Source organism: Otolemur garnettii, unplaced genomic scaffold (assembly GCF_000181295.1).
Source record: "Otolemur garnettii isolate 467f Iridium unplaced genomic scaffold, OtoGar3 scaffold00129, whole genome shotgun sequence".
Classification (NCBI taxonomy): Eukaryota; Metazoa; Chordata; class Mammalia; order Primates; family Galagidae; genus Otolemur; species Otolemur garnettii.
Window position 1 is genome coordinate 1,082,513 of NW_003852524.1, and position 25,015 is coordinate 1,107,527.

The 25,015-nt window shown below is 37.8% G+C and overlaps 1 protein-coding gene across 2 annotated transcripts in view; it reads left to right on the forward strand.

The window, feature by feature from the left end:
- The window catches only part of ENPEP (glutamyl aminopeptidase), an 83,380-nt gene that overhangs the window by 42,140 nt on the left and 16,225 nt on the right, over positions 1 to 25,015 (forward strand). The window contains exons 11-17 of one of the 2 annotated variants that reach the window (XM_023518188.1): positions 6,582 to 6,661; positions 15,587 to 15,723; positions 15,874 to 15,932; positions 20,445 to 20,595; positions 21,593 to 21,666; positions 21,774 to 21,878; positions 21,963 to 22,133. In XM_023518188.1, the coding sequence (XP_023373956.1) occupies positions 6,582 to 6,661; positions 15,587 to 15,723; positions 15,874 to 15,932; positions 20,445 to 20,595; positions 21,593 to 21,666; positions 21,774 to 21,878; positions 21,963 to 22,133 (777 nt within the window). The remainder of the gene's footprint in view (positions 1 to 6,581; positions 6,662 to 15,586; positions 15,724 to 15,873; positions 15,933 to 20,444; positions 20,596 to 21,592; positions 21,667 to 21,773; positions 21,879 to 21,962; positions 22,134 to 25,015) is intronic. The other variant, XM_003798176.3, reaches the window with a different exon arrangement.

The window sequence follows — 25,015 nt, forward strand, 5'->3', positions numbered from 1 at the left end:
AAAAAAAAAGAAACTCAGGTATAGTATGTCACATTTCTCAGATATTTTTATCATATTAAAATCAAATCCTTTTTAAAACAAGACTTACCTAGACATTTAAACATGGCTACTGAGTTAAGATTTTTTTAAGTATTTCAAATAATATTATAAATCTAATATTTCATTTCTCCAACTTGCCAGATTTTAAAAAATGTTTTAAATATTGTAAAAGCTTAGCCGGGCATTGTGGTGGGCACCTGTAGTCCCAGCTACTCAGGAGGCTGAGGCAAGAGAATCACTTAAGCTTAGGAATCGGAGGTTGCTGTGAGCTGTGTGACACCACAGCACTCTACCAAGGGCAACAAAATGAGTGTCTGTCTCTACAGAAAAAAAAAATTAAATATTGTAAAAGCTGACAAGTATGCCCAATATGGCTGATGGTTGGGCTTAAACATCACACTATGTGAATACAACTTACACAAAAGTCTTTAGTATATGTACTATAACATTTTTCATAACATAATAGTTATTTTTTGATGTGTCTCTGGGGAACCAGCCCCTCCTAGTTGAAGGAAACAAAACCAGAAACTCAAGACTTCAGCCCAGGGACCTGGATGTCCCATGCCGGGATATCATCCCAGCTGAGCCCTCCTAGAGTGGACCCTGGGGAAAACCACAGTGTTCCCTGATCTGCAGGACGTTGTTTCAGTTTTAATCTTCCCCCATTTTTCTGTCCCTTCTTTCAACTGTTACTACTTGGTGTAGGTAGAGAGAATTTTGTGCCCATCCCCACTCAGGTGCCCTCCAGTCTCCACTGCCTGGTCTCACTGAAGAGACCCTTTGCCCTCTTGACCCTTCTTGATAATTTCATTGACATTATTTTATAATTACGTATATAAATTATTGCAAGTTCTATTATTCACTAGCAATTAGAATAACGTGAGGAAGGAGAATTATAGGATGAGAAGGTGTTTCAGAAATTGCTTAGTAACTAGAAGTGGGTTCCCTTTTAGTTATGGTTTTGCATTCTAGCAGATGAGATCTGTGAACTTTAGTACTGCTAGAACCTTTGGGCATAAAAATTTGGAAAGACTTCTCTCTCATGAAACAAAGTTCCACTGGGAAAGTTTCCCAATAACCATTCTCTCTTGTCGTATGTGTCTGCTGATTTGGTAGGGTCCTGGAAAACTTTCCTTTCTGAAGATGTGATATTAAAAGTGAGTGAATTGGTATGGGGGGACTGGCCACTTGGGGTGCTCAACACAGAAGCTACAACAAGTATGAAGGCCCCAAAGTTACAAGGAGCCTTGTACCCATGGCGTACAATACTTAATGAGTATTTACTAAGTAGGCCCTACGTTCAGATATATTTCATTTTGTAAGAGTCGAGGAAATTGATACAGAGTATGATTAACTTGTTCAAAGTCACACCCAGTGTAAATGATGGAGGGTTGCTTTGAACCCAGGCAATCTGGCTCCATGACACTGGAGATCAGACAGTGCCTGGGAAGAGTGGCAGGAGATGAAGGTGGAGAGGCAGGTAGGGACCAGCTGGGCAGAGCATGTTAGATTTTGGACAATAGTGATGATTTTAAAGAGATGATTGGCAGGATCATGTTTACATTTTTCAAAGTTCCTCTGTGGCTGCAGTGTGGAGACCAGATGGAAGCAGAGGGACCAGTTAGGACGGTCTTGCAGCAAACAACCCACGTGACAGTGGCAGGAAAGGATGAGCCTGGACTTGGACAGTGGCCCTGGGCTGCAAATGTTCCAAAGCTTTGGTTGAGCTAACACTTCTAATTAAAGAATAAACAGTGTGCAAGGAATTCGACGAGGTGAATTGGCAGAGAAGGATCTCCTCTTAGAATATTGTTCTCAGCCTGTGCTGTAGTGGTCACAGCCATGTTTCTAGAGAACTGAGAGAGCTTCCTAGATACCTTTATGAAACAGTCTTCCTAGACTCCATGAGGAAGGTGACGGAACCTGTTTTCTGGCTTACAATTCAGCACTTTGGGAATTAAGTCACCATAACAGCACACTTGGGTGTTTCCAAAAATTAAAATTGTCAAAGTGCTTTACTGTTGAAGGTATCAGAGAATGAAGAGCACTCAGAATTATTAAATTAGCTACTTCCAGGATGCTGCCTGGCACCTAAGCTGGAGAAGGATTGAGAAAGCCAGTTGTGCTCACCTTGTTGAGGCCCCTTTCCAGCCTCTCTGCCTGGAAACTTCGGACACTCAGCTCTCTCACAGTAAATGAAAGTCAGAGAGACTGGGTATCTTGCTGTAATTCAAGTTCTGAAAATTAGCAGGTTACACCAAAGGAAAATTGGAGTGCCCTAGGCCAAGAGAAGTTCACTCAGGGAGGGTTTGTGTGTTCTTGTTTTCCTTCTCTTTATTTTAGAAAGAAAGATTATGATGTGGAAAACTTCTCTGTTTCTCACTTTCTTCTATGAGATTCATAAATTAAAACATAGATCTGATTTGTCTTCAGAGGATAAGTCAATTACCAAAATCAACACCTTGTTGATTTTTTAAGTAGTTCTACTAACAATATAAGCTGTTTCTTTTAAAGTTATTGTTTTATGTTCTAGCAAATTAAGTAACTATTTTTAATACCGCTAGAGCCTGGGGATAGTAAAATTTAAAACAATTCTCTGTTGCAAAACAAGCTTCCACTGGGCAAGTTGCCCAGTAATTGTTTCCCCGGTCACATATATCCACTGATTTGTTAAGCCAAAGACGGCCAACACTTTTTTTTTTAAACCAATGGGATTGGATTTTTTTTTTTTTTAACTACTCCCAGGTTATACATTCCTTTCCACACAAGCAAAAAAATGTATTGCCAAGTGAACTAAATATATCAACAGCTATAAAATCACTTATTCTAATAAATCACCGTGACTTAGAATAGGGAACTATATTGACATAGGTAATTTTAGTTTTCATTTTAATTTTATATAGATTCACAGATGCATCATTTTTAGCAATAATTTATCATAAAGTCAATATATTATCTCCATTTTTATTTTATTTTATTTTATTTTGAGACAGAGTTTTACTATGTCACCCTCGGTAGAGTGCTGTGGTATCACAGCTCATAGCAACCTCAAACTCTTAGGCATAGCGGTTCTCTTACCTCAGTTTCCCAAGTAGCTGGGACTATAGGCGCCCACCACAATGCCCAGGTATTTTTTTTGTTGCAGTTGTCATTGTTGTTTAGCTGGTCTGGGTCAGATTTGAACCCACCAGCTTTGGTGTATGCCACTGGCACTGTAACCAGTGTGCTATGGGTGCTGGGCCTTCCCTGTTTTTATTAAAAGGAAGTTTCATAAGCCTAGGAAAAGAAACTTAGAAAATATGTTTTTTATTGTTGAGAACATTTTTTAAAAATCAATTAGAAAGAGAAAGAAATATTACAGAAAAAGAGATTCTTTGTATTTTCACTTTATAAAAAAATCCATTCATAATCAATGCCTTTATGCACCCAGAAAGGAGTTAGTCTTTTCTCCAACCCTAATGTTCATTTACTCTGTATTCAGACGACATATTTGGTAGACAATGAGGCTGGTTAAATTATACAACGAATTGAACAGTCTCCTTTGAACATTTTCTCACTATTTAAATAATCCAAGATTAAAGAATTCTTACTATTTAGAATCTTTTTATAATTCAAATGGCCCACCCCTATGTAAATCATTGGTTTAATACCATGGCCTCAGCCATCTCTTAGAAATGAACCAATGAGCCAATTCTATGTCTCCATGAGGGAGTTCCCCTATTTGGCCAGTGCCTTTGATAGTACACTCTATGCAGATGGGCAGAAGAATGGGGGAGATGTGCCATCTTGGGGAAATCAAAGTCAGTTTTTGTTGAGATAATTAGATTTTGTACTTTTTAATTTTGAGACAGTTTCATTCTGTGCCCTGGGTAGAGTGCTGGAGCATCATAACTCACAGTGACCTCAAACTCTTGGGCTCGAGGGACCCTCTTGCCTCACCCTTCCAAGTAGCTGGAACTACCATGTTTCCCTGAAAATAAGACAGTGTCTTATATTTATTTTTTTTGAGGAAGACACACTAGGGCTTATTTTCAGGGGATGTCTTCCTCTCCGCCCCAAAATGCATGGCGTGCGCCCATCACTAGGTCTTATTATCAGGGTAGGGCTAATATTTAACAAACACATAGAAATCCTGCTAGGGCTTATTTTTTGGGTAGGTCTTATTTTCAGGAAAATATGGTATAGGCACAACCACGATGCCTGGCTAGTTTTTCTATTTTCAGTAGAGACGGGTCTCGCTCTTGCTCAGGCTAGCCTGAAACTCCTGAGCTCAGGTAATTAGTACACGTGCCTTGGCTTCCCAGAGTGCTAGGATTGCAGGTGTGAGCCACCGGCCTGGCCAGATTGGCTGTATTTTATACTGCAAGAGCCTGTTATAGGTAATGAATTATACCTCCAAAAAGGAATTCTAATAATCCTGAATTTGAGATACCATAAAAAAGACTTTATCATGTTATTTATATAATTTCAATTTCTTAACACTTTATCCTCCCAGATCTGTAATTTTACTGAGGTTAGATAAAATTAAATTAGATCCTATGATTCTAAAAGTACAAAGTTATCGAAACTCAGCCTTCTGTCATTTTCGTCCTGTGACACTTCTAAGGACCTCAGAGCATTTTTGTCCACGACCTTAGTAGCACACCTGCCCACTCTTAGTCACAGTGTGGTCCTAGGGACCATGTGTTAGAGGGGGTGACCAGAACATGAAATCCTGACTGTGCACCTGGGTCACCCAGACACTGCCTGGTCTGTTGTTTCCAGTCAGATTGGTGCTGGGGAAGGTTGAGAAAGAATGAAGTGTCAGTTTGTCTGGCAGCGCCAATCAGAGGACGTGACTCTTTAAAAATGCTTTTTGTTAGTCTTCTGTGTCACGGCAATTGGCTCTTAGGTTGACTTCCCTGAAAGAAGACCCTGAGGTGATTGAACCTGTGAAAGTGACTCGCTAGAAAGTGTTTCTGGGAAAGATGGGAAAGGGAGCAGGGAGTGGGGCGGGCAAGGGAAGGAGCCCCACCCCGGGAAGGTGCTGTGTGAAGTGGGTCCTCTGGGAGGTTAACCTTGGCTCAGTCCTTCAGGGAAGTCCTGGACCAGTACAGCTCCTGTTTCAGAGGGTACCTGATGGGGAAGGCAAGGAACATTCTCACAGCCACAGTCCTCACTCGGCTGCACGCAGGAGATGGACATTCCCAGGGACTTCTGGCTTTCCTTGCTCAGGCAGCCTGAGGACAGTCCTCTGACAGAGACCGGGACTCTGGGTGGCTGGTAGGGAAAGTGCGCTGCGATCCAGGAGCACAAAAATGACAAAGGGATTCAAGGAGATAAGGGTGAAGCGCAAACAGTGTCGCTGCCGGACCCAGAGACATATGTATTGGTTTTATGGATCCTGTAGACAAAACATTCGACTGCAATAAACACCCCACGGGAGCCAGTGCAAAACTCGATCCTGTAAAACCCTTCACCAGTTATAAACAAGAAATGACTTCTTTTATGTATAAAACAAAAATATATTCTTCTTGAATGACATATTTTATTTTATCTTGAAAAGGAGGCACGTCTTCCTCGATTCTCTGTCGTTAGCAAATTGAATCCTGACAGACCAACTTGGAGTTGAAATCTAAACTATGCAGCAGGACATAGATCTGTCTTCTCTCTCGAGCTCCTGAATGTTCTGATTTGAGATGATATGAGAACAAGTCTTCAAAAAGACATTTGCAAACTCTTTCAGGCAACATTAAGACTGAAATGTTAAGTATATATATGTGTGTATTAAATCAAAGCACAAAGTTAACCCCTCTCACCCCTACTGTTTACTAAGGAACTACTAAGTAGCTAAAGAGAACACCCATCTTGAATGTGCCTACCTGATGGTTTTTCTCTTGCACCACGCCAGTTCCCATGATTCTAAATAGGAGATACTGAGAGACGTGCCTGAGAAGCTTTGGGGGTGGAAGTGGTGGTATAATTTCTTTCTTTTTTTTTTATTGAATGGTAACTATGTACATTAATGCACTTCTAGGGTACAGTGTGGGGTTTTCACATGCAATCCGAAATACTTCCATCAAACTAGTCAACACAGCCTTCATGTCATTTGGTATAATTTCAACATCATTTCTCAAATGTGTTGTTTCCTTCACAGCTTGTCTCCTGGATTCTAAAAATGTATGTTCCTTGACAGAAGCTGTAGCATGTTGGAGTGTGTGTGTGTATGCTCACTGTTCTAATATGATGTGTTACATTTGTATAATTTGTGTAATAACTTTATTTCAAACCTTCAAGGGATTTTATTGAAATAATAGTCTTCATCTTTCAATAATCTCTGAGACTATTTTGTACATTTTATAGATGAAATGGAAAGCAACGACACAGCCCCTCCTCATCACTGAAGATGTAGTGTTGTATTTTCCGTGCTACTTGTATATTATACACTGAATAACCCCTTATCAGGAAGATTGGCCTTTATATTGTTTTTTAAATTATTTTTACTTCTGAAATGTTTATCTTTTGGTGATAAAAGTTAATTTTTTCTTTTCCAAAATCTTTAGTTACACATGGAATATTCCAGTTAAATGGACTGAAGATAATTTGTCAAATATTATACTCTACAATAGGTCAGAAGGAGGAGGTAATTATTATCAATTGACTGATTTCTTCTTTGAATTATGTACTGCATGAAACCAATGTAAGTGTAAAGAAGCGATGACAGAGCTGGAACCTATACAAATTTCAACTAAAAGAGACCTCTTCAATGATTTGTTGATGATTGCAAATCTATATCTACACTGAGCACTTCTCTATCTTGAGATATTCTTTTCAGTGATTTACTGTGATTGACCAAAATGATAAATAGCCGTATACAAAGGAGAAGGGTCACGTACTCCGCCACTGAGAGATGAATGCATACATTGGCTTTATTCCTTTCCATCCACTCTCTACCCCTCCTTCCCTTTCTTTCTTCCCTCCTTTTTTCTCCTCCTTCCCTCCTCCTTTCTTTTTGATTTTTCTTTTTATCACATAACTAAGCCATTGAATTTCTCATACTGTTAGGTGACAGGTCGGGGTTTAAAAAAATTCTCTTATTAAAATTTTTTTTTTTTTTTGAGACAGAGCCTCAAAGCTGTTGCCCTGGGTAGAGTGCTGTGGCATCACAGCTCACAGCAACCTGCAACTCCTGGGCTTAAGCGATTCTCTTGCCTCAGCCTCCCAAGTAGCTGGGACTACAGGTGCCTACCACAACTCTCAGCTATTTTTTGGTTGTAGCCGTCATTGTTGTTTGATGGGCTGGGCTGGATTCGAATCCACCAGCTCAGGTGTATGTGGCTGGCGCCTTAGCCACTTGAGGCGCTGAGCCTCTCTTATTAAATTAGAGCAATCTTTTTTTTTTTTAAATATATTTCTGTGTTCTATCTCCTTTGGTCTAGTTTTTCCTTACTTGAAAAGTTTTAGAGTTGTATAAAAACAAGGAGACCTTATCGCAGACCTCCAAATCCCTGAAAAAATAATAAATAAGGCAGAGTTTAGCAACAATCCCAGAAGAATCCTGCTTTTTATAGTTGTACCATTGTACTTATTTCAAAACCATTTCTTATCTAAGACAAACTAGACTCTTCTTCACCCCATCCCCTGAGGACTCAGTCTCAGAACAGGATTTGGTATAGACTTTCACCTATGTCTTCCTGAGGATAAAAGGATAAAACCCATCCTTTATTTACATATGCTTAATTGGTCCTAGAAAATATTCTAAAATATTGATTAGTTATGATTTCTCCTGGGAAGTAAATTTTTATCCTGTTTCCAGTATATTGCATTTTAAAAAACCAGTGTTATTGGCTCAGTGGTTACTGTGCTGGCCACATGCACCAAGGCTGGCGGGTTCAAACCCAGCCTGGGCCAGCTAAACAACAATGACAACTGCAACAAAAAAATAGCCAGGCATCGTGGCAGGCACCTGTACTTGGGAGGCTGAGGCAAGAGAATTGCTTAAGCCCAAGGGTTTGAGGTTGCTGTGAGCTGTATGCCATGGCACTCTATGGAGGGTGACATAGTGACATTCCGTCTCAAAAAGAAAAAAAACTGCAAAAAAAAAGACAGTGTTATTGAGATATAATTTATGTACTATGAAATTCACTCCTTTAAAGTGTGCAATCCAATGGGCTTTAGTATATTCACAGATATGTGTAATCATCACACAATTAATTTTAGAGTATTTTTGTCATTTCAGAATGAAACACTAGCTCTAACTTCTCTGTCCTCCCCTTCCTCCTCCTGCCCTAAGCAACGGCTAATCTACTTTCTGCCTATATTGATTTGCCTGTTCTAAACATTTCATGCGAATGATATGATATGTGTATTTTGTGACGTCTTTTCAATCAGTGTATGGTTCAAAGTCTGCTCATATTATAGCATGTACCATCACTTTATTCCTTTTCATTGCCAAATCACACTCCATAATATCGGTTTACCATCTTTCCTTTATCCGTTTATCACTTTATGGCTATTTGGACCATTTTCGCCTTTTGTCCATTATGGATCATCCTGCTGTAAACATTTGTGTACAGCTTCTTCTGTGGATCCAGTCGATTTCGTCCATCTTTTGGACTTTTTGAGTTTGTTTTCTTTTGCTTTTATTATAAACTATTTCATGATTTTTACTTTTTCTATAAACTCTATCAGCTTTGCTATTCTGGAGGTCAGACCTCTTTACTGCAATACATTTTTCACTTGTTCATTTCTGTTAAGAATAAGTTAGCATGATGGTAAACAATTCTAAAATGTTCCAGAATTCCCAGGTCAATGCCATTCTGTCTTAGTATTTTATACACGTTTGTGTTGTGTTTGAGGACCAAACTCTTCCTTCTGCGGTCTGTCTTCTGACAATTTTCATACTCCTAAGTACCTCTGCCAAAGGAAAACGGAGAAGACAGAGTGACCCTTTTGAAAACGTATAATAGCCCTGATAAAAGGCATAATAAGAAGGTTGGGATTCCCCTGGGAGACTTTCAGTGGGTTTGATCTGACCACTGCTACATATTTTCCTCATTGGTCACCATAGTTAGTGGAGGGTTAGAAGAATGTCTCAGCAGCTGCAAGATTTGCTGTTTACAAATTTGAGAGCATGAAGAATTCATCTACCCTAGCACAATTTACCCAGTGTTTTCATGAAATGAGGTTTCCATACAAGTGAGTTTTTCAAATAACTAAAGCTTACTCAAGTGCTTTGAAAAATAAATTTCAAGATTCACAATAAACATTGTTCTGGTATGTCTTATATCCTTCTTAGATAGAAGCTTTTGAATAATAAATTTAATCCTTCATTAATTAATTAATTCTTGACTTATATGTAGACACAGAGGTAGGCATGGAGCTAGTGCTGGGGGAAAACAGTCCAATCTCAACTCTTGTGCAGGGAAGGGTCAGTAGGCAGGTGTAATCCTGTGTCCTGCTGCCCGTGTGGTATGTTAAGGACACTCACAGGAGGGGCACCAGCCCAGATTTGGAAGTGCAGGAAAGGTTACTAAAAAAAAGAACATTTAGGCTGAGCTTTCCGAGTAAAGGCAAAGAGTAATTGGGTGATAGGATTAATCTAGTGTGGAGGGGTCGAGTACTGAGGACAGAGAGTGTGGAACTGAGAGAGCAGGGAGCTCTCACTGCCCCTCTATCCCTCTGCGGGATTGGACACATTTTTTGTTCTGTGGACTTATCCCTGTCTCCCCTCCCCACAGAATATTCCTGGAGGAAATGGAACATATTCATTGTTGCTCTGTGTCTCCAGCAGGCGCTGTCAGCATGCACCTGCTGATTGTTTGTTGATTGAATGAATGGATACACAAATGAAGGGGGAGGGTCTGACGTTCACAGAGCTGTGATGACAGACCTGCCTTTATTTGAAACTTCAGGGCTGGCCACTTAGCCAGGAGCCAAGTAGACATCTTTTCTTACTTCAAAGTGCCTGCTCCAATTTTAGGCTATGCAGTACGTCCCTGTTTCCTATTTGAGGACATCTTCAGCTCTTAGCTCAGAGCACAGATGACGAACTTGTCCTGAGTGTGTGGAATGGGCAGCCAGCTCATGTTACGAGTCCTGCCTCCCTTCTCTTGGTTTCTTTGATGATTCATCAGTTAGAAATTCCCCAGGCAACAGTGGGACTTCCCCCAAGGTCTTTTACTTACATCGCTTACATTGTGCACAGTATTTTAAGCATTCAGTCAAAAATTAAACATGTAATTTCTAGCAAAAGAAGAGGACCTCTACCACAAATCTTTTTCTGGCTATTTCAGTCTACTCCAAGAAACCTCTCCATTCACCAATTATAACAGTGGTTCTCAACCTTCCTAATGCCGCGACCCTTTAATACAGTTCCTCATGTTGTGGTGACTCCCAACCATAAAATTATTTTCATTGCTACTTAGTAACTGTAATTTTGCTTCTGTTATGAATCATAATGTAAATACTTGATATGCAGGATGGTCTTAGGGGACCCCTGTGAAAGGGTCGTTCGACCTCCAAAGGGGTTGCGACCCATAGATTGAGAACTGCTGAACTATAGTATATTTTATGCTGCCAGTTTCATTAGTCCTTATTCCTAGTATTATTACTTTATATTTTAAACAAAATCATTGTTATTTAAGTTTCATATGCTCTCTCTTTTTTCAACTAAATTACAAGCTCCTTTATGATATAAATTGCATGTATTTATTGTCCCCTATTTATCTTATTACAAATGAGGTGTTATACTAGATGTCCTAGGAGTTTAGGAAGTCCTTCTTAATGAAGAATAGCTTGCCTTAGACTTCTGTACTTACAGAGGTTGCCTGTGTGTATTTTAGTTATATCTCTCTCTTTAGTATCAGCTAGTAGGTTGGTTATTCTCATTACATCTACGATTGGTAGCATACCACCTTTTTGCTTTTAATTTGCTGCTTTCTAATGTTTAGAAGGTTAGACAAAATCGGGTAACCGATCTTGCTAAAACATTATATTTTAAAATAGACATTTCTAAACACATAGGGTCTGGCCTTGTGATAACTGTTCCCATAGTTCTGACTTTCAGATTTGAGGGTGTCCTCTGGGTGGTTTAGACTATCTAGACTATCTGGTTTCTGATTATCATAGAAAAATCTATTATAGTTTATACTTAAACATTTAATACCAAAATCATGATGAGTATATACTTTTGTACTTGACCACAAAGAAGGAAGGACTTTGTTTTTTTTAAGCTAAGCCTCATGGAATGCTCAAATTTTGATTGTCTGACTATGGATTCAGTTTTGTTGGTTCATGAACTCAACCAAGTCTTGGAAGAACTGTTCACCTAAACCAAACATACAAGAGATTAACCAAGAATGCTAATTTGTCAATTTATATGGATAAAATATACAGGCCTAGTGAATCAGAATACTTATGCCAGATAATTAGTTATGTGTATCTCTTCCCAAGAAGAAAATTTACTTTACTTACTTGGCAAGGAAGAACGTTACCAATTGGGTCTAGTTAGGGCCTTGCTCAGGATTGGGTCTACTTTTCTATCCTGACCATTAAAATTTTCTCTGTATCAGCAATAAGGGTGTTTCACTTTCTTATCATTTGTGTGTTCACTGACACAGCACTTTTAAATTTTTTCAAGATCTTTTTCTTTGCATCCACGACGTAGCTAACTAGCACAAGAGGCCTCTCTTTCAGCTTGTCTCGGCTTTCCACATGCCTTTCTCACTAAACTTAAACATTTCTAGCTTTTGATTTAAAGTTAGACAGATGTGACTCTTTCTTTCACTTTAACACTTAGAGGTCATTGTAGAGTTGGTTATTAATTGGATTAATTTCAATACTTTTGTGTCTCAAAGAAGAAGGAGGCCTCAATAGAGGAAGGGAGACAGAGGAAGGACCAGTTGGCGGAGCAGTCAGAGCACACACAACACTGATTGGTTAAGTTCACCGTCTGACAGGATGTGGTTCATGGGACCTGCAAACAATTTCCATAATACACAACATCAAAGATAGCTGGCTGTAGATCATTACAACAAATACGATAATACTGAAAAAACTTGAAATACTATGGGAATTACCAAAATGTGACACAGAGACGCAAAGTGAGTACATGCTGTTAGAAAAATAGTGTTGATAGAGTTGATTATCAACCTTGGCACAGGGTTGCTGCATTTGTAAAATGCAGCATTGGCAATGCAGGATAAAGCCAAGTGCACCAAGATGAGGTCTGCATGCACAGGAAGATCCCGTAGGCCACTTGCTGAGATTTAGAAGGAATCCTATAATTATTGCTAATACAATCACGAAGACTTGCTTGAATGGGTAATTTGCTGAAAACATTACCACAAATGGATAACTAATCCATTTTATAATGGATCATATTAGCTTTAGTTTCAGAGATTAAAATTTTCTTTCTTGACCCCACATTCTGATAATGTAACCTACTTGATATTTTTAGCTCTTCAAGTATGCTTTGAGTGTCATTAATCAAAAAGTACTACTTTTGTATCATTCAGCTATTTTACTATCAAGTGATGCCTGAAACTTAATAAGATGTAAATTTGTGTCATTTTGCACCGAAAAATAACTTGCTTAAAGGATTAGTGCCACATAGCATTCATATCACCAAAGAAAGATGTCTTATTCTCTTGACTCTCAGGCTATCCCAAGCTGTCTACTTGTGACAGCTGGATGAAATTCCGAAAATGTAATTGTTGGGGTGGCACCTGTGGCTCAAAGGAGTAGGGCACTGGCCCCATATGCCAAAGTTGATGGGCTCAAACCCAGCCCAGGCCAAAAACTGCAAAAAAAAAAAAAAAAAAAAAAAAAAAAAACCAAAGAAAATGTAATTGTCACTTTTCTCTATCCTTCAGACATAGACTAAAAGAAAAAAATAAGAGTTTTCTAGAGAGAGCATTTATCCAGAAACAGTTAATTAAATACTGTTATTTATAGAACCAGTAAGAAACTGAACAAAACATTTATAAGTTGAGTAATGCAATATTATGTGGCCATTTAAACTTACACTTCTGAATATGTAAAATGAAATTGCAAGGAGTTCACAATATAATTTCAAATGAAAAAAGACTGCTAATCAAGAAGACTAGGGTCCAATTATGTGTGTAATATATAGAAAATACGTACACACTTGAATCGATCAGAGGCTATCAAATCATGTTAACTGTACTGGGTAATTTTGACATTCTTTTTTTTTTTTTGTATTTTCTAAGTGTCCGTAAAAATATATACTATTGTTATAATCAGAAAGAAACTAATAGTAAGTGGAGAAACAGAAGGAAACATGTACTCCTCCCTGCCACTGGGAATAGGCATCAGTATTTGAGTTGTACTCACTTCATTATGTAACTAAACAACCCGACAGCGTTTTGCTGTTGACAACTGTTCTGAAAGTAGCATGAACTTGGAAAGTCCTTAACTACTGACTTCCTGGATCTCAACTTCCTCCTCCATAAAGTGAGAAAAATCACAGTAACTCTAGACAGGCTTAACTAGGTACATATAAAGCATACTAAAATACGGCAGTATTTAGGTGGACTGCCAGGAACGTCTCCAAGTTATTTATATTTGCTTTGCTATTTATAGAATTGGCACCATATCCCTGTTCATAATAATGGGGATAGCTACCATCTGTTGGACACAGTACACATAACTGTGTGACCAACACTTTACTTATTTTATCTTATTTAATCTTCACAACTGCCCCTGTGAGGGATTTTTATCCCTACTTCTCTTGTGGACTGGGACACAGAGGGGTCAAGTGATTTGGCCAAGGTCGCACAGCTAGTAAGTCACAGAGCAATGATTTTATTCTAAAGTTCATGCTCTTTCTACTGTAACATATGGCTTTACACTCAGCAAACGACTCTCCCCCGATACAAACATTCAAAGTGTATGGTTGCCAGAAGATTAGCTTCCTTTCAACAACTTGTCCGTGGGAGAATGACAAAGAAAGATAAATACTACATGAGCGAGGTAAGGGTTTATAATCTGTCAAGCACCTACTCTGAAAGTTTCTAAAGAAACTTATTGTCTTGTTGCAGGGCTTACTCATATATTATGAAAAACTACTGTGTCCTGGATAGCTTCCAGACCTTGCAGACACTTCCAAAATTTAAATCATCTTTCCTCCCCAACTGACTCACCTTCCTCTGTTCTCTAATGGCAGTCCCATTATTCACCCAATCACACAATCCATTTCCCCTTCTCTAACTGTCCACATCACTCCAGAAAAAGAGTTGTGTTGAGTCTACCTGTGATATGTCTCTTGACTATCTCACCTCCTTTCTGTTTTCATCTTTTCCATGTAAGTGTAGGCACTCATCCTCTCTTGCCCTATATTATCACAGCAAACACTAAATTCTTACCTCTAGAATCTCCTCCAAAATATCTCCCATAACACTATCAAAATTTTCTGTCTAAGAAAATAAATCTTTCTAGAAAATGGACTGGAGCATGTTATTCAGAAGATGAGTTCCTTGATGTGGCATGGCTCTTCAGACTGAAGCCAGGGCTTGTATTTCTATTCTCATCTGCTCTTTTTCAATATTACATCCTATATTGTCACTACATTAAACTATTTGAAATTCCTCAAATATATTCAGTGTCTCTATACCATAATTTAAATTGAATTTTCAACAAAAGAGAATCTGAATTGAAGAGTATAGGAGTAATGCTAATAAACGGTAGTCAGGTCAGAGCATAGCTATTATTTTAAGTGGGCATTTTGTACCTAAAACAGAAGTCTGTTCCTTCAACGCTGGGCTTCTGAGATATATATATATATACATATACTAGAGCCCTACATAAATACTGAATGCTACTTTAGAGAAAAAGTTAATTTGTAAATCTATTGATGAAAAAGCATCGATGTAACCAATAGAAATAAGGAAGTAGACAACTTTACAAAGGTAAAGAAAATTGAAAGAGCAAGGATGGAAAGGATTACAAAGTCAAGAATGTAGCATTTGGATTTCAGTTCTATTGCCACACATGTTAAACCTGTTACTGATTCTCAATCTATTATTATGCTCAGCAATAGCCCTTTTCATCAACTTCCATGTTGATTTTAATGAACAAAGTACTGTAAGTGTTTATATTTTTATCCCCTAACCAGGCTGCCTCTTTGGATATGCTTTGTGTAATTAATCCATTCGGTTTAGGAATATATAGACTGCCCCTGAAGGCATGGATTTCTCTGTCTTTAGGCTTTGTATGTTTTCTTTTATTGAGGGATGGACAAGCACAAAATTATTTCACCCGTTTGGCAAGTTTGTTCCATTAAGAAGTACAAGGCACAAATTATAAGACACTTATTTGTATTATTTCTTTTTTAGCTCACTCAGTAAAGTTACAGCGACATACTAAAGTTAGGCAACTAAGGAAGAATTAGCTTGGGGGCTTTGGATCCAAATCAAACTAGACTCCGTGAGCTAGTATTTCTTTTCTCTTCTTGTCTTGTCTTGTCTTTTTTCTCTCTGGGTCTAATTTCTCTGTGTTTACAGTACATGCAAACATGTTTCTCATTAGTATTTATTTACTACCACAGGAATCACTTTGAACTCTGCTAATCCTAGTGGAAATGCTTTTCTCAAAATAAACCCAGATCATATTGGGTTTTATCGTGTAAATTATGAAGTACCAGTTTGGAACCAGATAGCCGGAGATCTTTCCTTGAACCACACGGTAAGAGATAGCAACGGTTGGAAATTGTTTTATTTTTGTTCTAAGAACAGCATCTTCATGATATTAATTTTTTTCAAAATGCTTTGCTTTAAGTTTCATGTTTCTCACTGCTCTTTCTCAGAGTTTGTCTTGTTTCTGATCTTTCTTTAGCAGAGGTTTTCTTCTGCTGATCGTGCAAGTCTTATTGATGATGCCTTTGCCTTGGCAAGGTAAGTTTTGAAATGAGACTAGATTATTGAATATACTGTGGTTTTTGTCATAAACTTTTTTTTTTTAGTTTTTGGCCGGGGCTGGGTTTGAACCTGCTACCTCCAGCATATGGGGCTGGCGCCCTACTCCTTTGAGCTACAGGCACCACCCTCTCATAAACATTTTTTTAAATGAGTGAAAACATTGAAGCATGAATAAATTTTAGCTTAAAATATCCAAAATAACTATTTAAAACATTATTTTTAACTCTCTTTTTAGAAGTACCTATGAGTTTAATACCGATATTAAACCTTAATGTACACACAGAAAGTACCTACCCTATGGACTTTGAGTATGGGTTGCCTATTTCAGAGTCTTTGGGTTAATTAGGTGTGAAATTTACAAATGCTCAAAAGTGCACCTTCACAATTTGATTTAATAAAAAGACAAAAAAAAGGTGTTTCATTAATTTAGTTCTATGAGGCCAAGCCCAAGCTAAGATTTTTATGGCTGGAATTGCCAAATCTTGTTAAGGTTATCAGGGTAAGAAGAATGAGCCGTGGTGCTCTAGGATTGATCATAATGAAGGTACCATTCAGGAAATTGGACTTTTCTCATAGCCTGATGTGAACTTGCACTTGGGGAAGACAATCACCATAGATTGGGGGAAATGAGAAGCAGTATCCATGGTACCTTTTAGTTTTTGTGTCATTTACTCAATACCAGTAATTCAACAAGCATTTATCAAGTTTCTGGTACTCTGCAGGAGCTGGGAACATGGCTAATTTCATTTCTCTGACTTTGTGGTGGCTTCATTCTAGATAAGAGCAGTAGACTGAGAATGAGTAGCCTCCTCAGATGCCTTTCTATAGGTGTCCCTCTATGGGTCCTTGTATTTTCCCAAAATATTATATTATCATTGCTTATTAATTGTCCATTTTACTCATCAAACTGTAAATACCATGAAGGCATGAACTCCAACCCACCTGTGACTCTGTGTGGTCAGTAATAGTTGGTGCTCCATAAATAATGATTAAATAGGTAACTGGAAGAATAGTTTAACAGTACTGAAGGCATGGGGGAACTATTTTACAAAGGCTCCTTAGATAGCATATTGGAGGTTAAAAAACCTTCTTGACATTTTTTTAAGGAAGGAATTACAGGGTCAAAAAACAGGCTTCTGAATCTGTTTAAAATCTTATTTCCACATAACTTTGAGTAAATCTCTTAACTTCTCCCTCACTCCACTTCTTTACTAGTAAAATGGAGTTGACTTTATAAGATTCTGGTGAGGAACAAATGAGGCAATGGACGTAAAGCACTGAAAAGATTATCTGGTGTGTTGAGAGTGCTCAATAAATTATCTTATTTGACCAAAATGCATCAACCATTGATTAGCAGCAACAAAGATGTATTTAGAAAAGCTCTTGTGAATGTGTAATCCAGATTTGCTTTATAGGTAATAGATTGTATGATAGGATGCTGTTTAGTGAATCTCCAAGTTTAGTCGCCTGGATACGTAATAGATCACTTCCCTACATTACAGTATACCATTCACTCATGGAATAAATACATTTTGAGCACCTACTATGTGCCAGGCACTGTGTAGACCCTGAGAAATTAAATGGTGAAAGATGATCAATAAATATTTTGAAACATAATGAAATCATTTGGGCTTTTTCCTGAAAAACTCTCCTGTGAATGTACTCTAACCTTTTCTAAAGATCAGTTTCTTGGCTGTTAGCAATTATGAAGAACTGGAATACCTTTATCATTTCATTCCCATCACAACACAATGCAGACAGTTCATTTTATCCTAGGATGAGATGAAAGCCTCTTGACAGCTCTTCACGAGGAGCTGGGTATAAAGCAAATAATTCACACTATTGAAAGACTTTCTCACTTTGCTCAGCTCCTGGGTCATAGCCTCATACAATTTTGAAAAGCTGTGGAAAGGAAGAAAGTGAAACAAATTTGAAAGCCAGAACGTATGTAGAATCCCACAACAACAGAACTGGAAACTACCCAGGCTATCACCTGACCCAGTTTCCTTTTGCAACAACACATGCAGAAAAGTGGACTCAGAGAGAAACAGACTCCACCAAAGCTGGTTAGAGCAGAGAAGACAGCTTAAGAGAGCCCATGTTAGACAACTATGAAACTTTAGGGGGCAAACAAAGCAGAAATGTGTCATTAAAGATAGGTAAGTGTGTGTTGCAGGGTTAGTATTTACACAAGTCTACTGAGGCATTCAAAGAGGCGTGTTTTGATTATGTTTAGTGATCAGGACTAAAAGTATGCAGCAGCCAGCACAGGACTATAAGGGGATGTGGGAAGCTTACCACAGATGTCTTTGTTCTAAAAACCTGTTCTTAACCTTGGTCCCTACCAACAGTACGAAATTACCTAGGAAACTGTGAGAAATACGAATTCGTGGGACCTACCCCCCTTCCTACTGAAATAGAAACTCTGGAAGTGGGGCCTCACAGCATGTATTTAATGAAACTTTCAGGTCTTGCTAATCTGTGCTCAGATTGGGAGAACTGTGGTTCTAAAAGATACTGTTCTTCCTCTGATGTATCAAATACCACTGATTCAGCGGGTAGCAGCCTCAGAGGAACATGCTTTGTGGGGAATGAAAAGTGCGTCAGCTTAATGCTCAAAGTATTATCTCTGTAACATCAACTAGGAACCATTCATTCCCAGACCAGTGCTCTGACCCTGAAAATCAGACTTAAAAAAAAAAAATACTGATGCCAAAGTACAAACTACCACACAGCTATTAAGTCTATTGGAAAAAATAAGGCACTAGAATAGGATATTGACTTTTCAAGCATTTGAGCGTATAGTATTTAGTCAGGACCTTCGGATCATCGGATTCCCGCCTTACTTCTAGGTGCACCACCCAGTTCTTTTGGCCCTTGGAGCAGCAAAGCTCCATTCCTCCGAATCATTTCACCTATGGGAAACGTGCGGCTACTTGGTTTCTAACCTGAGAATCTGTTAATCTTCCTAAACTTTCAGTAATCTCTTCACAAATTTGATCCTCAGAATGACAACTATTCTTTACTTTCCTAAGAAAATGCTGATTGGCATAGTTGTTGCTCTGTCTACCTAGGAAGAAAAGAATCATTAAACTTAGAAATTTCTCAGTGAGTTTCAGATGTCAACACAAAACTATAAATTTTTTTTAATTGTTTGGGATTCATTGAGGGTACCAAGAATTAGGTTACACTGATTGCGGTTGTTGGATAAAGTCCCTCTTGCAATTGTGTCCCAACCCCTAGAGGTGTGCCATGCACTGTGCCACTCCCTCATGTCCCTACCCCACCCCTGGTATTAGCTCATCTACTACCTTTATACTAAAATTGAGGACATCAGATTCTTGCTTCTCTGTTTTTGTGATGCTTTCCTCAGAAGACTCCATTCCTCTTCCATCTAGGTTAATACAAAAGATGTAAAGTCTCCCCTCCATTTCTCAATCTTATTTATTATTAAAGGAGTCTGAATGCTCCAAAATGTAAAGATCAGGAATTAAGAAAATAGAAGAGGAAACCAGCTCTTTGCACTGAAAAGAAAAACAACTCTATATTATATGTCTCCTCAGTACAAATCATATTATGCTAAAGGTTTTTATTTCTATCATTTCAATATTATTTTATTTTTTAATCAAACTCTTAGGGAAGAAATTAAGAGATAATTCTATTCTTCATTCAAAAAATGGCATCAAACTAATAGTACTCAATGCATCAATATTTCTAAATTCCATAATTTAAAAATTATGCTTTAAACATCCAAAATTTAATTTGGAAAGACAGGATTCCCATCTAAAAGTCTTTCCAAAAGCTAAGCTAAAATTTGAAATATAACAGGTTCCTGACAACATCATTTCCAAAGGTTCTACAATTCCTTTAAAGAATAAGAAATTGGATTCTTAAACTTTGAAGTGTCAATGGCATCTTCAATTTTTCTGAAACCGAAGAATCCACTTTATTTATGAAGATTACTGATAAATGTATAAGAAAGAAGATGTTATAAAGGAAGGTATAAGTTCAATTTGAATGTTTTAAGTATTCAGGATTCATGAGTACTGTTATTCATGTTTCCTTTTCATGAGCAAATGTCAATAATTATAAAAAATACATTCACAATGGGGCATTTGTATATATAATATACATCAGCTTGTAGGCCTAAATTTAGAAGTTTCTAGTCATCAACATTAACTGTATAGCTAAATTGCTTTGGTTCTATTTGAAATTTTGCTATAGTGATTTTTCAAAAGTACATTGTAATGTCTGCCTTCCTACTTAGTATTGACTGTATGAAAGCACCATTATATCATTTTGAACAAAACTTTTTAATTGGGTCGCAAATAAATGCCATTTCTTATTTGTTTAACAGAAAAGTTCCCATTAAGATGGAATACTGAGATTATCCTATTAGTACTTTTAATCAATGGAAAATAAGTCTATGGTTTTTAATTAACTGTGTGTGTGTGTGTGTGTGTGTGTGTGTGTGTTTTAATTTCTTAGAGCTCAACTCCTAGATTATAGGGTGGCTCTGAACTTGACCAAGTATCTCGAAAGCGAAGAGGATCTTTTACCATGGCAGAGAGTCATCGCAGCTATCACCTACATCATTAGCATGTTTGAAGATGATAAAGAGCTATACCCTATGATTGAGGTGATGTTCATGCTTATGAAAGTAAATATTTAGCCATTCATAGGATAGGATACTTTCTGAGAGAAGGAGCTTTGGGGTACACATCTGTCTGCCAAGTGGAATCAAAAGAAAGTGCAAAGACTTGGCTAATTGAAGAAAAGATATGTTATCTCTTCTTTCTCAATTTGAAATGTATTAGTGCCTCAAGATGTTTAGATGAAATATAAAAATTAATATTTTATTTAAAATATGCAACATTTTAAATCATAAACACTAGATCCTATGTTTAGTGGATTTATCTATGTTAAAAATGAATTATTCTTTGTAACGTTATAATATTATATTTTAAAATTATAACCCATAACATTATACTTTCTTGTTTTTACTGCTGACATGCCACAGAGAGTTTTTATTAGAAGGTAGTCATTCTAAATACCTATTCTTTGCTTTGCAATTTCTATAGAACATGGGCAGGACACTTTTAATTTTAAACAATTTCTGGATTCAAATCTCTAGCCCTTCCACTAACTATGGAAAAGAACTTGGGCAAATGATTTTATAATTGTGACTCCTAATTCCCTGTGTACAGTAGGAACATTGGCCCTTACCTGCCTATGGTAATGGCATAGTGAAGATGAAAGAATATGAAAGTCCTTTGTAAATCTTAAGGTATTATACAAATATCAGCTATTTTTATCATTTCATCAATACATCATCAGTCTTCTTAGTGCAGGAAGTATGTCAGGTGTTTAACCTTTATTACATATGTTAAGTAACAAATGGAGGTTAAAAGATTTTATAGAACATTACAGAAAGACAAGGATGGTGCGTATCTTCAGAATTGAACCAAATTTCCATGTGATAAAAACTGAATGCACACATTCCTTTCTTAAGGGAAAGCCTGAAATTGTTTGAACCGGTAGGAAACTAGGTTAGAACAGGGAGCTGCAGATTACAGTAACTGGGATCTCACTGATAAGAAGTCAATTATCACTCATTGTACATTCTTTTATTTCAGGAATACTTCCAAGGTCAGGTGAAGCCCATTGCGGATTCTCTAAAATGGACCGATACTGGAGACCACCTCACAAAGTTATTTCTCATCTTTTTAAAATTCATATTCATTTCACATTTGTTTGTGTGCTGTAAGACATGTTGAACAGTGCTTAAAGCCCTGGCCTTGGTTTCTTTTTTTTAAGGTTACTCCGGGCCTCCGTGTTAGGGCTCGCGTGCAAGATGGGAGACAGAGAAGCCTTGAACAATGCTTCCCAGTTATTTGAGCAGTGGTTAAGTGGGAATGTAAGGTAATTACTCACCTTGGTTTATTTCTGAAGACTGAACTGTGGAGACAGTAACGGAAGTCTCTGAAACGCTGTTTCTTCGTCTAGGCTTCCTGTAAACCTCAGGCTTCTGGTGTATCGGTACGGGATGCAGAACTCTGGCAATGAGACTTCATGGAACTATACTCTGGAGCAATACCAGAAAACTCCATTAGCTCAAGAGAAAGAAAAATTACTTTATGGATTAGCATCAGTGAAGAATGTCACTCTTTTGTCAAGGCAAGTTGGTTTTTATTTCACTTTTATGAATGGTCATTAATAGTTTATGTGCCACAGCCTCTTTAAGAGGGATTAAAGTCTCAATTCTTCCACAAAAAATTTATAAAAAATTATTTTTCCTCTAAAAAACAAAATGTCAGTGTAAGATTGACTTAACAATAAATGAATGTCATCTGATATGAAAAACATCCTGGGGGTAGGTGGTTTCCAACTGTGTGCAGCGGCTCACCGTTTCCACCCAGAACTCAGGCTCCATCTCTTCCTGTTTCGCCCTGATCAACATGCTGGGTGTCTCACGGCTTCCAGAGCTCAAAATATTTTGTCTTTACACAGTATGTTCAATGAAAGAAGGACAGAATCAAAAGAGCTTCTCACAGGGCTTTGTCCTTTATGCTAAGAGGACAATTATCTCCTCTTCCCTTCATGGTCCCAAACCGGGCCATATTTGATCATTCTAGGTCACACTCTCGGTTTACTTCTTGATCATTTGCTGACCAGGTTGAACTTGAATTCCTTTAACTGATTTGCACAAATTATGATTCTCTGGGCCTGGGGTAGTAGTCTACCTTTCCTGGGATCAAGGCTATCTAATGATAGCAGAACAAAAGGAGGCTCTGTCAGTAGAGAAAGAGGAGCGTCTGTCGCAGTGCGTGGGTGCTCACACAGAAATGTATTTACATTTGACTCGGGTGGTACAAAGACCACTTGAAGTCCATCTTTGAACCTTTTGCCAGTCTACATTTAGGCCCCAAATCAACTACCCTCTGCCTTAATTCATTTTTTGCTTAGTTATGGTGTCTCAGTTATTTACTTTATTCATTTAACCAACACTTATGGCGTCCTTTCTATGTATAGATAAACAGATTCTGAGAACAAAAAGGAATAAAATGGGGTATCTATCCTTGATGTAAGGGTTTCACGGAAAAGGCAGAATTTAAATCATAAATTATAATGCAATGCCAGCTTGAAAGGACTACCAGAAGGGGTTTGGTTTTAGTTGGCGTAGCCAGTGATACACCTCCACTAGCTCACTTCAGAGATATACGTCATTCTTCTGCTCTCTGTCCTTGTACTCCTTCAGGAACTTTGTGGGATCTTGACATCCCACAAAACATACTAATCCATCACTTTGACAGCACTGTGCTAATTGTATCTAATAAGAAAATTAACGGATACTTTAGATGCTTTGGTAAGACTCTTGTGAACTAGGAAATCTTCTAATCTAAGCAGCATAATACAAACAAAGTAAATTGCACAAAAATCAAGAGCCCCCCACATTAGTGCAGTTTCTAGAATTCAACAGTCTGCATATTGCAATATTCCCTCCAAGGTGAAAGACAGTTGCTGCACTTTGCATGACCTACCAGACAAAAGATTATTTTAGTGATCTTAGGAAGCTTCTCTTAAATTTTGAGGGCAACACATCCCACATTTGAGTGTGTTACCTCTACCATCTACAAAATCAGTTTTGAATGATGACCAGCGGAAAAGAAGTTTTGGCAGCAAGTTGAAGCTGCAGCAAAAGCTTCCCCAGGATTCCTTGGTTATATGACATATAAGACAAATCAGTTGTGTTTTCATATAAGTAGATTTACCCACACCACTACTAATACAAAGAAAATGTAGTATCTTTATTTCCCATCTGATTGTTCCAGAGAGTTCTCACACCATTGAGTGATGAGCGGAAAAACTGATGTTGACTATTTTTATCTATCAGACTAGTTGTCAAAATAAGTTATTAGACTAGAATTCTAATGCAAATTATTCCTTGGAATAAATTTTCAGTCTTATAAGGTTCCTTCCTTCCTCATGTTCCTTCTGTCCTTCTGTATAGGAGACATAAGTCACCCTCCTACTAATGAAGAAAGAGACCTGTGGTCTGTTGTGGTTTGGCCTTAAGGTATTCACATATTTTGGTATTTACTGTGGTCCCAAGAGTTGTTCCCAAGAGTTCTCACACCACTGAGTGATGAGCCAGTAGAAGGCAGAAAAACTGATGTTGACTATTGAGTTTTCTTTGATCATATTTGACTTGCTGGAGCCCTGTCTGTCATCCAGAGGTGGAAACTGTGATGCCAGTCACTTCCTTCTGTCCATGAAACACCCACACCGTATGGTATTTTTGTCTTCCCAGCAGCTCTTCCAGTATCCCTACCTCTTACTGCTAGGCTGAAGAAATTTCTAGGTCCCCCAGAAATTTCAAAGCACCCAGAAATCAAAGGAATCAGGGGAATTACCTCAAGTCCATTGATATATTCACCTTATTTACCTGTCCTTGCTGACAATGTACTCTCACTGTCCACACCATCTTGGCATAGCACAAAGGTAGATACTGGACTACAGGCCCTCTCTCTAGGACTGGAGGGAGGGACGTTTTCCCATTTCACATGTGGAATGGACTTTCTTTAAAGCTTATGTTCTCCAATCTCCCTTAAGGTAAATTTCTATGGTCAAATATGCAAGAACTCTTGATATAGTAATAAAAACAAAAATTCAGAAATATCTTTTCTCTTTGACAGAGGCTCACTCTCAAAACTATCTCACCATTCAAATTGAACAGTAATCCTTTTGTTGTTGTTACTATCTTTTACTCTTATCCTAAATATATAAATTAATTGATCAATGGGTAGAAGGCCAGGGGGCAGCAAGACTTGGAGAATATGCAAATATATCTGACCTATCATCTATAGACATCTATTTTTGAGTTCCCTTCTCAAATTGAATAGAGTAAGTGCTGACCTTACTTGGAAACACTTTTTCAATACGATATGCACTTATAAAATCTATCCATTTGGTTAATTTAGCTTGGAGTTATTTGTGTATGCTAGTTACATTAGAAGATTATTTCTTACAATCTAGGGAAAAACAAAGTATAATTGTTA